At 38.1% G+C, this 14,452-nt stretch overlaps 1 protein-coding gene across 6 annotated transcripts in view; it reads right to left on the reverse strand.

Annotated features, from left to right (window-relative positions):
- The window catches only part of WDPCP (WD repeat containing planar cell polarity effector), a 158,294-nt gene that overhangs the window by 43,619 nt on the left and 100,223 nt on the right, over positions 1-14,452 (reverse strand). For all 6 annotated transcript variants that reach the window (XM_061356206.1, XM_061356205.1, XM_061356201.1 and 3 more), the window contains one exon: positions 3,942-4,005. In XM_061356206.1, coding sequence (XP_061212190.1) covers positions 3,942-4,005 — 64 coding nt within the window. The remainder of the gene's footprint in view (positions 1-3,941; positions 4,006-14,452) is intronic.

Here is a 14,452-nt window from a genome sequence, read left to right on the forward strand (position 1 = left end):
GCAGAAAACGACAAAGTTCTTTCAGTTCAGAGGTGGTACATGCTGTTTGCATCAAAATATCTGTTATTATCAGATCTCCTTTTTGCCTATGTTTTCTGTTTTGAGTGAATAAATGTAAAGATGCTGCATATCCATTGCTAACAGGGGCCTTGTAAGAAATTAGGACATACAGCAGTAGGCTATAAGTGCCTTTCTTTGTGGTCTGTTAAGTTGCTGTTATAAAGAATAATTAAAAAGAACCCCCTCATCTCTATCTCTAAACAAGCTAACAAGCTCTAGAGAGAAAAGATTACAGATATAAAACCTCCCAATTAGAAGATTTCAGATCAAATTTAGGTGTTCCTTATTTAAACAAGCGAGAAATTTTTTTTTTCTTTCAAAGAATTGATAACTCTCTGAGTAAAACAAAACTAGAAAATAACTTAAAAAGAAAGCAGCAGCACAGGATAACAGGGTGCCTTAAAGAACAACAGAAAAAAATTAAATTAGTTAAATATTCATTACAGATTTTTCCACATAATTATCTAAGAATTTATCATGCCAAAGATCCCATCCCTCTCAAAAACAATGGTGACAATAACAACAATTTCCAGCTGCTTGTCAGCAGTTTGCTGAAAAGGCTGTGTTTTATCATTTAACAGTTTGATTACTTTTTAGACTACTTCCTTTTTGCTCTCATCTTTGTGACTCACAGAGCTGGCCCTTGGTGAGCAAAAGTAATTTGACACACTGATGTGCATTTGTCTATAGGATATTTCTGGGCAAAATTCCAACGTTTCTTCGAAACATGCACTTTCCTCATCAGTGTATCACCCAAGATCTGACAGTTTTATTAAAGTGTCTTTTCCTTGCATTTTTTGCTACCTTTGGTACGTGGGATGGCCTTTTGAATTTTCAGCAGCTGAGAGCTGGAGCGTACTACAAAAGGATTTCAAGCTAACAACCCTTCTAATGCTTGATCTTTTCTGTCACAGATTGGATCAGTCACTGTCCAATAAATGTAGCTGTTGTTCATGACATTTTGTGCTTTTCAGTTTTATTTTTTTATTGAACTTTGTAGGAGATGATAATAATTGATGGACTTAGATGTGACGTGAGGGTAAAGCTTATGGAGAGTCACAGCAGTGTATGTGTGTTTTGTTATGGCATCACACTAGTGACGCTATAACTATCGGACTAACTTTAAAGCCTTTTTGGTTTTTTTTCTTTTTAATTTCTCTGACAGAAATTAGCCCTCAGATAGCATTCTTTCAAACTTCTTTGCAATCTCAAAAACAAATAACAGGAATGCTGCAGAGCCCTCTTTGGTGAAAGAGATACTTGATAGAAATTCTCCAAGACATATGATGCTTCCTTAGAAGTCTCAGAATATGGGTATTCAATGTTTGAAAACTCTTGAGCCTCTGTTCTATCTGCTCCTTTCTATCCTTTCCTTTTTTCTTCCTTCTCTGGAAGGAAGATAAGCTAAGAAATAAACTTTTTTTTTCTCACTTTGCTTATGTCAGCAGATACCTTTCTTTAGTCTATTTCTTCTTGAAATTCCATTAAATTCACTGGGAATAAGGTGATGTGACTCCTAGAGCCATCTGAAGTTTTCTAAATGGATTTGGATGGTTTGTAAAACAACAGTATAGGTATTTGTACTGCACGTAATTGTAAATGTTTTAAATATAGGTGAAGTCAAGTTCTATGTTATTAATTGCATTTTGAAGCACATAAACAACGTGTAGAAATTATTAAGTGTTAAGCAGAAGTGAAGTATGCACAAACCTTGCTTAGGAATAGTATCATTATACTAATACCTAGAAGGACTGTAAGCTTTCAGGGAACAAGTTATCTAATTTTCACAAGGTATTTAGTGCAATGAAGCCCAATTCCCTAGAAATTACTGTGCCAGAAACAAATACTTTTATGACCTATGCACCTTCAAACTTTCTGAGTCTCGTACTTAGTAGTCTCACAGTAGTGCATTGTTAGCTTATTGTAAAGTTTGTTCATTAGTACCTTCTTTAGCAGATGAATTAGCAAAAAGGATCCCCAGAGGATGCAGCCAGTTAACAGAGGATTCAAAGAGGCAGATGTGTGTGCTGCTTGTTGCATAATTCAGGGAAAACTATGAGGAATCTCAAAGCAGGATGAGGACAGTATGGAACTGGTTTTGATCTCACAGTAATGTAAGCAAGGAGGAACTACATGGAAATATATATTTATGTTTAAGAGCCTTGATGAGATGGGAAATGGAGAGTAGGTGTTGAGAGAGGCAAGGGAAAATAAAGAAGAGTAGGAAAGGATGGAGCTAATTTCTCCGTGAATATTGAAACTCCTCTTGAAGAAAACTGGAGAACTTTTTTGTTGAGAGGAGGACATGTTACCACTTGTGGAGCCAGGTAGTGAAAGTCCCTCCCTCTTGTTAGCAGCTTTGCACCCATCTCTTGAGCCAGCATTGGTGTTCCCCACCCTGGGACAGAGGTGATCTGTCAGTTATGGGGTCAGCAGAAGGAAGGAAAGAGAAAAAGACCATGTAGGAAATGCTCTCAGCCATGTGACAAAGGGCCCTTGAGATGACAGACCAAATGTTGGGTCATTTGTTCTGCCAGAATGGCTGGAGTTACTCATGGAGAATTTATTATCTCTGTGGTGGGAGAGCCCCCAACAAGAAGCTGTAACCTGCTGCAGACATGTTGCAGTCTGGATCTTACATGTGGTTGCAGCAGTACTTAGTTTGATTAGGTATAAAATTTGTATTGAAGAAGTTACATTGAGTAAAAAGAGAAAAGGAAAAAGGTGAGTTAAAAAGAGGAAAAATCAAGGCAAGTAAACATAAAACATGCAATGAATTTCCTAAAAGTCTGACCTTTCCTTCACATTCTTTTGATGCACACTTAGAAAAGTTTATCGCAGTATTCACATCTTTCTAATTAGATGGAACAAGCCAGATGATTAGAGCTGTGAAAAAAACATCAAAAGGTTCACACAACTTTTTATATAATTAGAAGGGAATTTCATAACCCATAAAAGCAGGATTTAATTGTGTAATTTAACATACAATTTAAATATCAAGATCAAACTAGCAGGGCAAGTGACTTAATGGGATAAATGATATTAACATCTAGTGTCAAAGCTTAATTTAAACAACAGAATGTCTTCATTATGCAAAAGAGTCAAGCAAACGAATCATTCAAAGGGCTTTTTTTTTTTTTTTAGCAAGCCCTTTTCCTATTGTTTCTTTGAAAACAATGAAATCAGCTGTGGAGCAGCAACATGCTGAGAGACTAGGAAAGCACGATTGGCTTTGTCCATCTGACCTCACTGTGACATTGTGGTGCAAGATCTTATAAAACAAGAGCCTCCTGCAGAGCTCACACAGAGGACCTTTTAAGAGCTGGTTAATTTTACTTTTGTAGCTAATTAAATGGGAGGGTGCAGAGGGTGCATGAAATGTAAAAACCCTTGTGTTGATGCTGCTGAGCTTTGTTGTTTTAAAAGTACCTGTAGAAGCGTTCATAATTTGTCACTTTTCACAAAACCCTAAGAGACAAACTAAGAGCATTCAGGATCCCCAGGATATAGCCAGCTCTTGTGTCCAGGACTCAGCAGTTGTACTTCTTAAAGGAACGGATTAGAAACGTATAAGCTTATTAGAGTGAAAGATGACATTCACACACATCAGGACAGATGAAGAAGGGGAAAGTTCAAAAACATATACATTAATTCTTGGAAAATAAAGAATAGCCTTTAGGCCATGCTAGGGAAAATGTCAATGACTCCAAAGATACTTCGTTCCTATTGATAAGTTTCATGATAGCAAAGGGCAAACCAGGTAGAATAGTTCTCTCTTCAGTATGTGTCTAAGACTGCAAATGACACTGATCTATTTTAACGTGTGCAAAAGCTGACAAGTAACACCCTGACAACAGCCTCTGTCTCCAGAAATTACTTACCATAAACAGGTCCCGAGCACCTATGTCAACAGCCAGCAGAAAAGCTTTTTCAAATCTCTGATACCTGCAAGAAAAAGGAGGAATGTTACTTGCTGAGGGTAATTTGGGAGCTGCACCAAATTTTGTCAGTGGGCAGATGAAGTGCTTCAACTTTCATCAAAAGTGATGCCAGAGCTTTACTGGGGAAACTTGGTACGATCATACTCAAGATTGCAGAACTTCTTCATCATTTAAAACCTTCAGCAATTATTATGTTCAGTGTTGAGACCCATTAGATCTAGCTGAATCAGAAGGGAGCTGAAGGTGCTATATATCATAACAAATCAATCCTTTGAAAGATACCAGCCACAACACAGATACTAGCCAATGCTAGCTCAACTGCATTGAGTTTTCTCCTCACAGACCCCTCAATACAGTTCTCTGAGGATGATAATACAGCTGTCATCCTAAACCGTCATGAATCCCCAGGGACTAAAAACGGTAGGGGTGACACTGCTTTGCCTCCTAAGTCCCTTAGCCCAGTACTAGCAGACTCCTGAGAGTTTTCTGAAGATCCTATGGTGAACAAGATTGTGTCAATGAGGTAAAACATGGAGAAAAAGAGCAAAATTCACAAGCAAAAGTGACCTCTAAATGTGCTCTAGAAGGTACCACCTGAGTATTGCCTTCATATGCAGTAGAGTACAAAGGGAGCAGTATGGATGTCGAACTTACAGAATCATAGAATCACAGAATAGTTAGGGTTGGAAAAGACCTTAAGATAATCTAGTTTCAACCCCCCTGCCATGGACAGGAACACCTCACACTAAACCATATCACCCAAGGCTCTGCCCAACCTGCCCTTGAACACTGCCAGGGATGGAGCATTCACAACTTCCTTGGGCAACCCATTCCAGCGCCTCACCACCCTTACAGTAAAGAACTTCCTCCTTATATCCAAATCTAAACTTCCTCTATTTAAGTTTTAACCCATTACCCCTTTCCTATCACTACAGTCCCTAATGAACTTCACCTTTACTTTTAACTCAGCTGTATTGTCTACCGTCATCACCTGCGACTCCTGGAACGCTTTCATCAGCGCTGCCTCCGTACAATTCTAAACATCCATTGGACTGACTATGTGTCTAATGTCACTGTCCTTGAACAGGCAGGGGTCACCAGCATCGAGGCCACATTGCTGAAACTGCAGCTGCGCTGGGCAGGGCACGTCTCTAGAATGAAGGATCACCGCCTCCCCAAGATCGTGTTTTATGGTGAACTTGCCACTGGTAGCTGCAAGAGAGGTGCCCCAAAGAAGAGATACAAGGACTCCCTGAAACAATACCTTAGCCTTGGCCATATTGACTACCATCAGTGGTCCACCTTGGCCTCCAATCGGGAGACTTGGAGGCACACCATACATAATGCCACTGACTCCTTTGAGAGTTCACGAAGAACTAGTCTCGAGGAGAAAAGACAACGCAGGAAGAATCGTGTCCCACCTGTTCCACCCAAGGAGACCTTCTGCTGTGCTTTTTGTAGCCGGATTTGCCTATCCCACATTGGCCTTCTTAGTCATCTGCGCGCTTGTAGTAAGCGTGGGTAAATGCCCTTCCCAAATCTTCGTTCGCGAAGTCAAGCCATGATGATGATTGTGGCATAGAGACCAGTAGTTTGGTGGGTTGAGGGCTTGCTAAACAACAGCTCCTTCCATTTGTAATGACACAGACAGCAACCTTCTTTCTACCTAGACCACGCACCATCCCCTGGCAATTACAGCAAACACCTCCATGGGATGGAGATACTGTGGAAGGCTGTACATATCCTCTTGTTTGCAATCCTTGGGGATTCTATAGAAGCAGGAGGAAGCAAGTCATCCTTCAGAAGCTTTCTGAGATTATATACAACATTGCACTAGCAAACAGTAACCACAACAAGAAATTCTGCAGAATTTCTTGTTCAGAAGAAATAGGGCTAATGCCTCTCTTGTACTACATGTAGATAACCATGATATGAGTGAGAAAGTGGTTCTATTTGTACACATTTTCTTCTACTGCATGTTTAAACTGTTTAAAAACACCTACAAGAATAGGTTTGGTGACAATTTTTAGATATGTAAAACAACAAAGTACTCCAATATTATTTCAGTTGTGAAGTAAAATATTTATTGCATATAGAATGACTTCTGTATTTTCCCTATTACTGGTGAAGTTTTCTCCTTTTCACCTTTTAACAATTTCAACAATAGATCAGTTGTAGATGATTGAGGTTTGGGAAGGAGATGACTTCCTTGATCCATTAGGGAAAAAGCAGCATTGTGATTTCTAAGTGTTAGAAGGGTGTAGTTTATGTTTGCCCAATGAATACTGTCAAACAGCATCATATGGATGCCAGTATTTACACAGTGCTGTACCTTGAGGGTATCTTAGGAAACAATGGGCAATGCAGTAGCTCCTCCTTAGGCCAGTGTGAACAAGAAGAAAACATGGGAATCCTCCTTCCTGTTGGTGGGTGAAGGAGTCCATGCAATGTACCATACCGGGATTCCAGTTTCTAGCCAAAGCCTAAGCATTTTTCTTCCTTCCTCTTGCTACAGCCTTATCGCTGTCTCCTCTTCTACCTCACACTTGGAATGATTTAGCAGATTCTGAGATAGAGCTGGTGAGTACCTTTCCTCAAGAAATAACATTTGTGACAAGAAGGCAAAATATGTTAGCTTAGGTAGAAAAGGAAATGCACTTTCCAAGTGAGGTTCCTAAGAGCTGGAGTGGGGAGTCCTTTCTTCCCTAAAGCTAATCTTCCTGCTGTGTCTTCCAAGACTAATTTGCAGCCCTCCTCACAGAACCTGTTTAAGGGAGGGGAAGAGATGAATTAAGGTTAACCTCTTGATAACTGGGGAAGAGGCAGTGCAGGACCATTTTATCATGCGCATCTACATATCTGAAGATTTTAAACATGTTTTCTATTAAGGATTTTCCATTAAAATACATTGTGTTGTAATGCTGCTTCTGAAGTTATGCTTTAATTAAGACAAATAAGTACATGTTAAAATATGTGTATCTCAAATAGTTATCCTGTGTATCTTTTTCTGGCATATTTTTCTTTTCAATTACAGATTAAATATACATTCTTAGTCCTCAGAGGGGAAACTGGAAACCAAACAGAAACCGGCTATACAACTAGCTAAAAAGAATGTCTGCATCATTATTTTGTTTTTCCAGAGTTAATAACTATACAGACTATTTGAATGACATTTGCTTTAGCCAAGGTAAAAATGCCTGAAACCAAAAAATGTAAAGTAACTTTTCCCTTTGATTGACCTGCAGAATGGAATCATGGCCTCAGAGCTGTCATTTCTCTGCCATTTCACAAAGATTTTGATTTTTTCCCTTTGTCAATATACATACTTCAGTCTCATTATGGCCCCTATTCATAAAACTGTGAAGTTAGCTCATTATTTTCAGATATGTACTGAGGGAAAAAAAAAAAGTGGGGAAAAAAGACTATCCAAGAAATGCTCTTCGCAGACCAAGAGCACTGGAAATAACAATCACAGATACTTCATAAATTATTATAAATGGAATTGCTTTAAAATAAGGTGGAGGTTTCAAACGAGAGTGACAAGTTTACATTGCTTAGGCAAACAGTATTAAATCAGTCAAGAATGTCCAGTTTTTTTCAAACTAGCTTTATGAGAATGTACTCATTATTTTGAGTCTCTTTGGCAAGGAAGTTGTATTGGGTTTATTCTACAGGAACAATTAGAGAGAGTTCTGTATAGCAGGAGACTGTCCTCAAGCTAATAATGTCTGCTTTATAAGCACGTTTTGTCTTGGGAACACTTCACTTACAGTTTATCAGCTCCTCAAACAAACAACCCCCCTCCCCCTCCCAAGCAAAACACCTTCCCTCTTGTTCTTGTGCTACAATTACAAGGCACAAATATTTACCTTCTAAAATGGTATCTACACGGTACTGGTCTTGAAGTGAGCGTCTTCCCACTCCTCCCTGGACCTTGTCGCCTACTGCTTGCTTCACAATAACTCCAGCAATCAAGACTTATGTCTCTTGAAAAAGAGAGATAAGGAAATCTGCCCGCAAACCATGAAGTTCAGCCACTTGTTTGGTCAAAGTGACAGCCACCAGAAATACGACCTTCAAGATTAAAACTCTCAAACTGCAATTAGCTATACAGGACAGACAGGAAAATATTTCCCTGAAAGCTGTTCAGCACACAAAATAATAAGTTTAAATTCTCATATAACAAAATCCTACTGTTATTATATGCTCTTATGCAACCTTTCTACATATCCTACAAAAATTTAAGAAGATGGCTCTAAGTATGTTTATTGTATGGAAAAGGAAACTTAGGGGAAATGGGACTGATAAGACAAGGGTCACGCTGGTCAAAAATGGTTGAGGCAGAGAAGAATCCAGACCATGGTGGAGTGGCAGACCTGCTGCCTGCTTGTATTTTGAGAATGTGACATTAACTGAAAAGATGTCAGGAAAGCATTTTATTTGTAAATAAAATAGATAGGTAATAATGAAATACAACGTTATCTATTGACTTCAGAGAGGCTATTCTTTTCGCTGGCATAAATAAAAAGAAAATCAAATGAGCAGGGTATTCTCCTGTTGGATGTTCAGAAAAGAAGGTGGTTTTAAATACTGTAGATGAAACCAATGTGCATGGATTGCAGCCTGCAGAGAAGGGAAAGTAAGTCTCCTCAGTCTTTATGAGAGGTTCTACAAATAGATCAAAAGGCAAAATGTATTCCACAACACCTAAATTGAATGTGCTCACTTAGAGATATAAAATTTTTCAGGCCGAAAATGGTCAACTTGAAAATATTGGTAACATTTACCCATAATATTCAAATGTCTCATAAGAAGTCCAGGAACTGGGGATAAAAAACCATGTGGAGGGAGGGGGAAGGAAAGGGAGAGAAAGCTTGTGCAAGCAAGAGAGAAATACAGTGCGGAAAAGATGGAAACATTTCTTTAGGGACTAGTTACAACCAACATGCCTTCTTAGACATGCTCATCGACCATGTAAGCATATTCTTTGTGCTGGGCTGATAAAGGAGGGCTGCAGCAGTTTTTTTCCTTGTCTTCAATAAGGGTACACAACATTTAGAAAATAATCTGCAGGGGAAGAGCTGTGGCACAAATAATATTTATAAGGCAATCCTTTTTAGTGGAAGAAATTTCAGAGTTCTCCTCATCTCACAGTCCAATCAAGGATGATACGCATTCAAAAAGGGGATATCAAATATGCACTAAGCAAACAGAACAGGAAAAAAATGAATATTGAAATAATTTACATGTAATCAAACTACACTGAAATTAAGTTTTAATTGTTCAGTATTCTGTGATGCATATGCAGATTTTGAAGTATTCAGAATATCAATCAAGTGTTTACTTACATCAAGCAATTGTATTTAAGCATACAAAACAGATGATGAAAATACGTTCAACCAGCTACAGCTCCCAACATTTACTGCAGGGTTTACATGATTACTTTTAATTCAGTTATTTCATTTAATATTTCAATTTAATAGCTCATTCTTTCATTCAATTTCTAGGCATCTTGCCCATTTCTTAGACACAACAATAATAATTATTCATAAAAGAAGCTGCTTCCTATAAATTCTCATATCAGCAATTTTTGGAATGGAAATGGTTTTCATACTTATTTTTTGAGGGAAAAAAATGTTATTATTTGAAATATTTTCCTTTTAAATCAGACAATATTAAAATAAAGAACATCTGTAAAATGACTCTGCATCCCACTTCAATGGAATTATGAGCCAGAATAATTAGAGATTATCAGGTTAAAGAATGCAAAAAGTATGTGGCTAAGTTGCTAAGTGGTAATGTAAATGGGGACAGATTGTTTTTTTTTCCAGCTGTTGAATGTAACACCACTAATTTAGACATGCAGCTGTATCTCAGAATACAGCTTCAGAGCCCATTTAGAACACCTTGGTCCAGGACTTAAGGTCTTGTATACTTCACATGAAAAATAATGATACATAACGTAGTCAGGTATAGATGGTATAATTACAGCACATCCTTAAAATGACAACCCTGAAATTCTATTGACCTGCAAGAAAATAGTTGAAAGTAGTTATTGGGTAGATTCTTGTTGTGATTTAAACCCAGCCAGACAGCACTGCACCAGCTACCAAGGAGAAAAATGACTGCTACTGCTGAACTCAGGACAATTCTGAAGACTTAGATTTCTGTGCAACCTTTCATATATAAAATATACTACCACTTGAATACTTACACCCTGCATTTTATACTGAATGCTGAAATGCCAGCAGTTTACTTAGAGTTCCTAGAAAGAAATAAATACATCAAGATTTTAACTTCATTTAGAAAACCAAAACACTTTTTAAAAAAGTCAATTTGAACTGATAGGATTTTACCCTAATGAGCTCAGTAGGACACCCTATTTTAAGTAATATAGTTGTAGAGAAAATCAGACTACTGAATGCAGCCTGAAGGCACAGAACTCTCCAAAGAACCTATCTTTCCCTCTCTCCCCAAAGTGCAGGCTCTTTCCCTCTCCCCCCAAAGTGCAGGCTTGTGTATCAGAATCTAATGATTTGGGGGACTCAGTCTCAGCATTTTTTAATTCACTTCATAATATCTTATTATATATTTGTATAATTAACTGTCTGGAAAAATAGACTACCTCTGATACTACTGATCTCCTCTGGCAAAAATCAGCTGATTGTTGGGTGTTAGTTCACTGCAGCTATTTCAACACCAATGTATGTGCAAAGGCATACCAAAAATTTCATGTATCACAATCAGAAATTTAAACTGTAACTAATGTCTTTAAAAAAACACTACTCTACTTCTCCCAGCAGGGTACACTCAGCTCCGTCCCAACAGCGGCTTGAGCAAGAGGCAACATAGAGTGTTTGGTGTTAAGCAGTGTATGCCTCTATTGGCAGAACATACATTTGCTAAACTTTCATTATAGATTTTTGGGATGGAGATAACCTCCTGCATCCGATTTAACCTGAACTGCTTGCTGATTTCCAGAAAACTGGTGGGCATTTGCTTATTTCTGAGACTCCTATCCTCTATAAAGTTGGTTGAGATTCATCCGTGATTCTCTTAAGCTAGTAGGGAACCAAAAGAAGAATCAGTGGGTGAATTGGTAAGTGGTGACCTCCAAGACGCTAGTGGTATTATTTTGCCAACCTCCTTCTAATATGCTACTAGTTTTTTAGATTATGAGCAATTCTGAGTAGCACATACAAACCTCTAACGAGAGTTCACAGCCTTGTTGCTTTCTAAGATACTCTTATACTGATGAAAGTGCTGCAGAGCACACCAAAGGCTAATGGAGAAACAGCCTCCGGGCCTATATGTATGTGAGTCAAGGGGTAATCTTATAAATTGTATTTCAGATGCAGAAGCTCTAAAGGATGTCCAGGTATAATCTATGCATCCCTTCAGGCTCAAATTCAGCAAAGCATTAATGTATGGGTTTATGACCTATAATTTTCTATGGGCCCTAAATATGGGCATGTTAAGTGAAGCACTGGATCTGGGGCCTGAGTGACTTGTTTAAAAAGAGATCTCTTACAGAATCTTTCAAAGGTCGTACACATGCAGGTCTTGAGCACAGGTTAGTGAATAAATAAAAAAATTTGAAACAGGCACAAGTATCTCAAACCACCTAAAATTTCTGTTACTTGAGGTATGCTGTCAAATTACCTCTCTCTGAACTATAGGAAGTCCACCTATAACTTTATAGATTGTTTGGTGTAAAACTGGACTCCCTACACATCAAAGAGCACCCTCTGGTATGAGGCAAGAAAACAAACCAGCCAACCAAATTAAAAAAATAGGAGGAAAGAAAAAGCTAATAAGGGGAGCCAGACATGATGACTCCCTGGCCAGAGAAAGCCCTTGAGGGCTGTAACCAGCTGTGAATCTTGAAGACATTCCCAACATGGAAAAAAAAATATCTTACCATGGGATTCCTATCTTCTAGGATGATATTCTGCTCTAGAAAACCTAAATGTATACTTGTGTGAAACAGTTCAGATGAGTCTATGTTAAATATAGATGCTTCTTCTCAGGACAGACTTCCTATGTTCTAAGAAAAGCTGTTCAGGCATTTTGAGTCAGATTTTCAAGTGAACCAAGTTAATTTTTGAATGCAATAGTTTAATAAGAAGGCATAATTTAAACTTTTAAAATGCACATTTAGTATGAAATAGTCTTGATGTATGAAATACTCTAGAAAATGCATTAGTTTTAGCTATAAAGAAATCTATGCCATTTTTTTGTTGACCCTTGCTCACATTAAAAATAAACCAGCACTATATAGAACTGTCTTCTATCTACACTAGAGAAATAGTAAAGATCCTGATTCCATGCACATTTAAGCCACACACCTGAAATGTGATGTTGGTCAGCTATATTAGCCGGGGTTCTTGTAGAATGGGTCACTTGAAGAGGATGACTGGTGAGAGCAACAGCAACATTTTCCTACTCTGTGGCATAATTCTTTCATGTCCATCAAGTGCTCTGAGATTTTCAGTAGTAGGTGCAATAAGAGTCTGGATAACAGCAATTTATTACTATTATAAATTATCATTATATGCTGGTTTATTTCTTTTTAAACTGGATTCAGTCTTCACTCTTCTTGTAATGCATACTTTGAATTTCCCACACTGTATTTCGTTTTTAATACTCATTTTCCCCCAAGAGAATATATGTTGTTGCCATAGCAATATTTCCTTGCCTTGCAATTTATCATAGTGGTTTTCCTTCAGGTTTCTCTAAGCTGCAAATAACACCCACACAGGAAACACAGCCTCCTCCCACCCCTGCACCTCCCCATTCCCCCAACCTCTTACTACTTAGTAACTTCTCAACAGTCTATCTTTAAATACAGACACACTCCAACATACTCTTCCATAGTTTGGCCTAAAACCAGGTGTTAATTAAAAATGCTGATAAGAGTCAGTGACACCTGTTGTTTCACATTTATTTTACTCAATCCTGTCTGTTAAATCCTAGCCTTTATTGCATTAATTCACTTCTGCTTTTCTTCTTTTCCAGCTTTATCCCTCTCACTCTGGTGATCATGTAAACTTAACAGTATGTCTTGAAAGCTGGATTTTTATTGAGCAAACGTATCAGCATGTCTACACACTAAAGACAGCTCTATGACAGAGGCCCAGTATCATTGCTATGGTTAAGGATGAGTTGCTGCCTCTATAATAAATCCCTATTGTATATGTGTGATATCTCTGCAATTTCAAACTGCAGCAGATGGAAATTTGGTATTAAAGTTCTGATGAACAGGCCCTTTTCCTCCTTGATTTTCCATGAGGTACAGGGCCAATTCTCTTTCATGCCTGACACTGGATAAGATGTGGGAATTTTTAGTGCTAAGGCTTTTCAGAGAAAATATATTAGCTCAATATTTTCTAAAGCAGACTGCCTAAAGATAAATATCTAATCCTAAAGTAATGGTGCAGGGCCAAATTTTGAATCACTTGTTGAGTTACGGGTCCATTAGAGTATATTTACTTTTTCTATCTCAGTTTGTCAATAGCTAATATTATTTCTTTATAATAAAATAATGCCGTGGTAATGGTCATAAAATTCCTGCATATCGAACAGAATCGTAGAATAGTTAGGGTTGGAAAGCACCTTAAGATCATCCAGTTCCAACCCCCCTGCCATGGGCAGGGACACCTCCCACTAAACCATGTCACCCAAGCCTTCGTCCAACCTGGCCTTGAACTCCCAGCACAGAAAACACAGCCACAGGAGAGACAGACAAGGAATTCTCCAGAAATCTGACTGTACAAATTTTGGCATATTTCTGAGGGAGCAAATGGAAAACTAATGAGCATTTAATGCTTTTTTCTGCACAGCATCATGTATAAGAACATAAAATGTAAGAACTGTTTTCTTAGACAAAAAGTACATCTAACCTGATACCTTGGCAACAGCTAGGAACCTAGGAAAGAATATAAGAACAGGTTAAGTGTGAGGTGATACTTTCCTAAGAAGCCTCCCAGTCCTCAATAATTTGTGGTTCAGGGATTTGCTCAGCCAGAGGTAGTTTCTGTGAACTTCCTCTGTGAATTTCTCATCCCCGAACCTTGCTTTTGAACTCATCTACAATTTTATCACCCAAAATATCCTGTGGTAAGAAGTTTCATATTTTAATTACAGGTTAAGTGAAGAATCACTGTACTTTGAAACTGCGTTAGCTTCACTTGGTGACCCTTAGTTAGTAGAAGAAGCAGTGAGCAGTCATTTACTGTGCTCTTTTCCCTAATGCTCACAATTTAATAGAACTCTCAGTTGCCTCCTCTATAGGTTGAGGAGTTCTAATCTATTTAGTCATTCTTTTCACTAAAGCTGTTTCATGCCTTTAATAATGATGGCTGCCCCTTCTAAAGCTTTTTGAGTTCTGCTGTATCCTTTTACAGATTATGGGACTCCAAAACTACCCACAAAATTCAGGTGAATTGAAA

The sequence above is a fragment of the Neopsephotus bourkii genome, unplaced genomic scaffold, assembly GCF_033783945.1.
Source record: "Neopsephotus bourkii isolate Nb327-2 ecotype Australia unplaced genomic scaffold, CSIRO-AGI_Nbou_v1 NB_845, whole genome shotgun sequence".
Lineage (NCBI taxonomy): Eukaryota > Metazoa > Chordata > Aves > Psittaciformes > Psittacidae > Neopsephotus > Neopsephotus bourkii.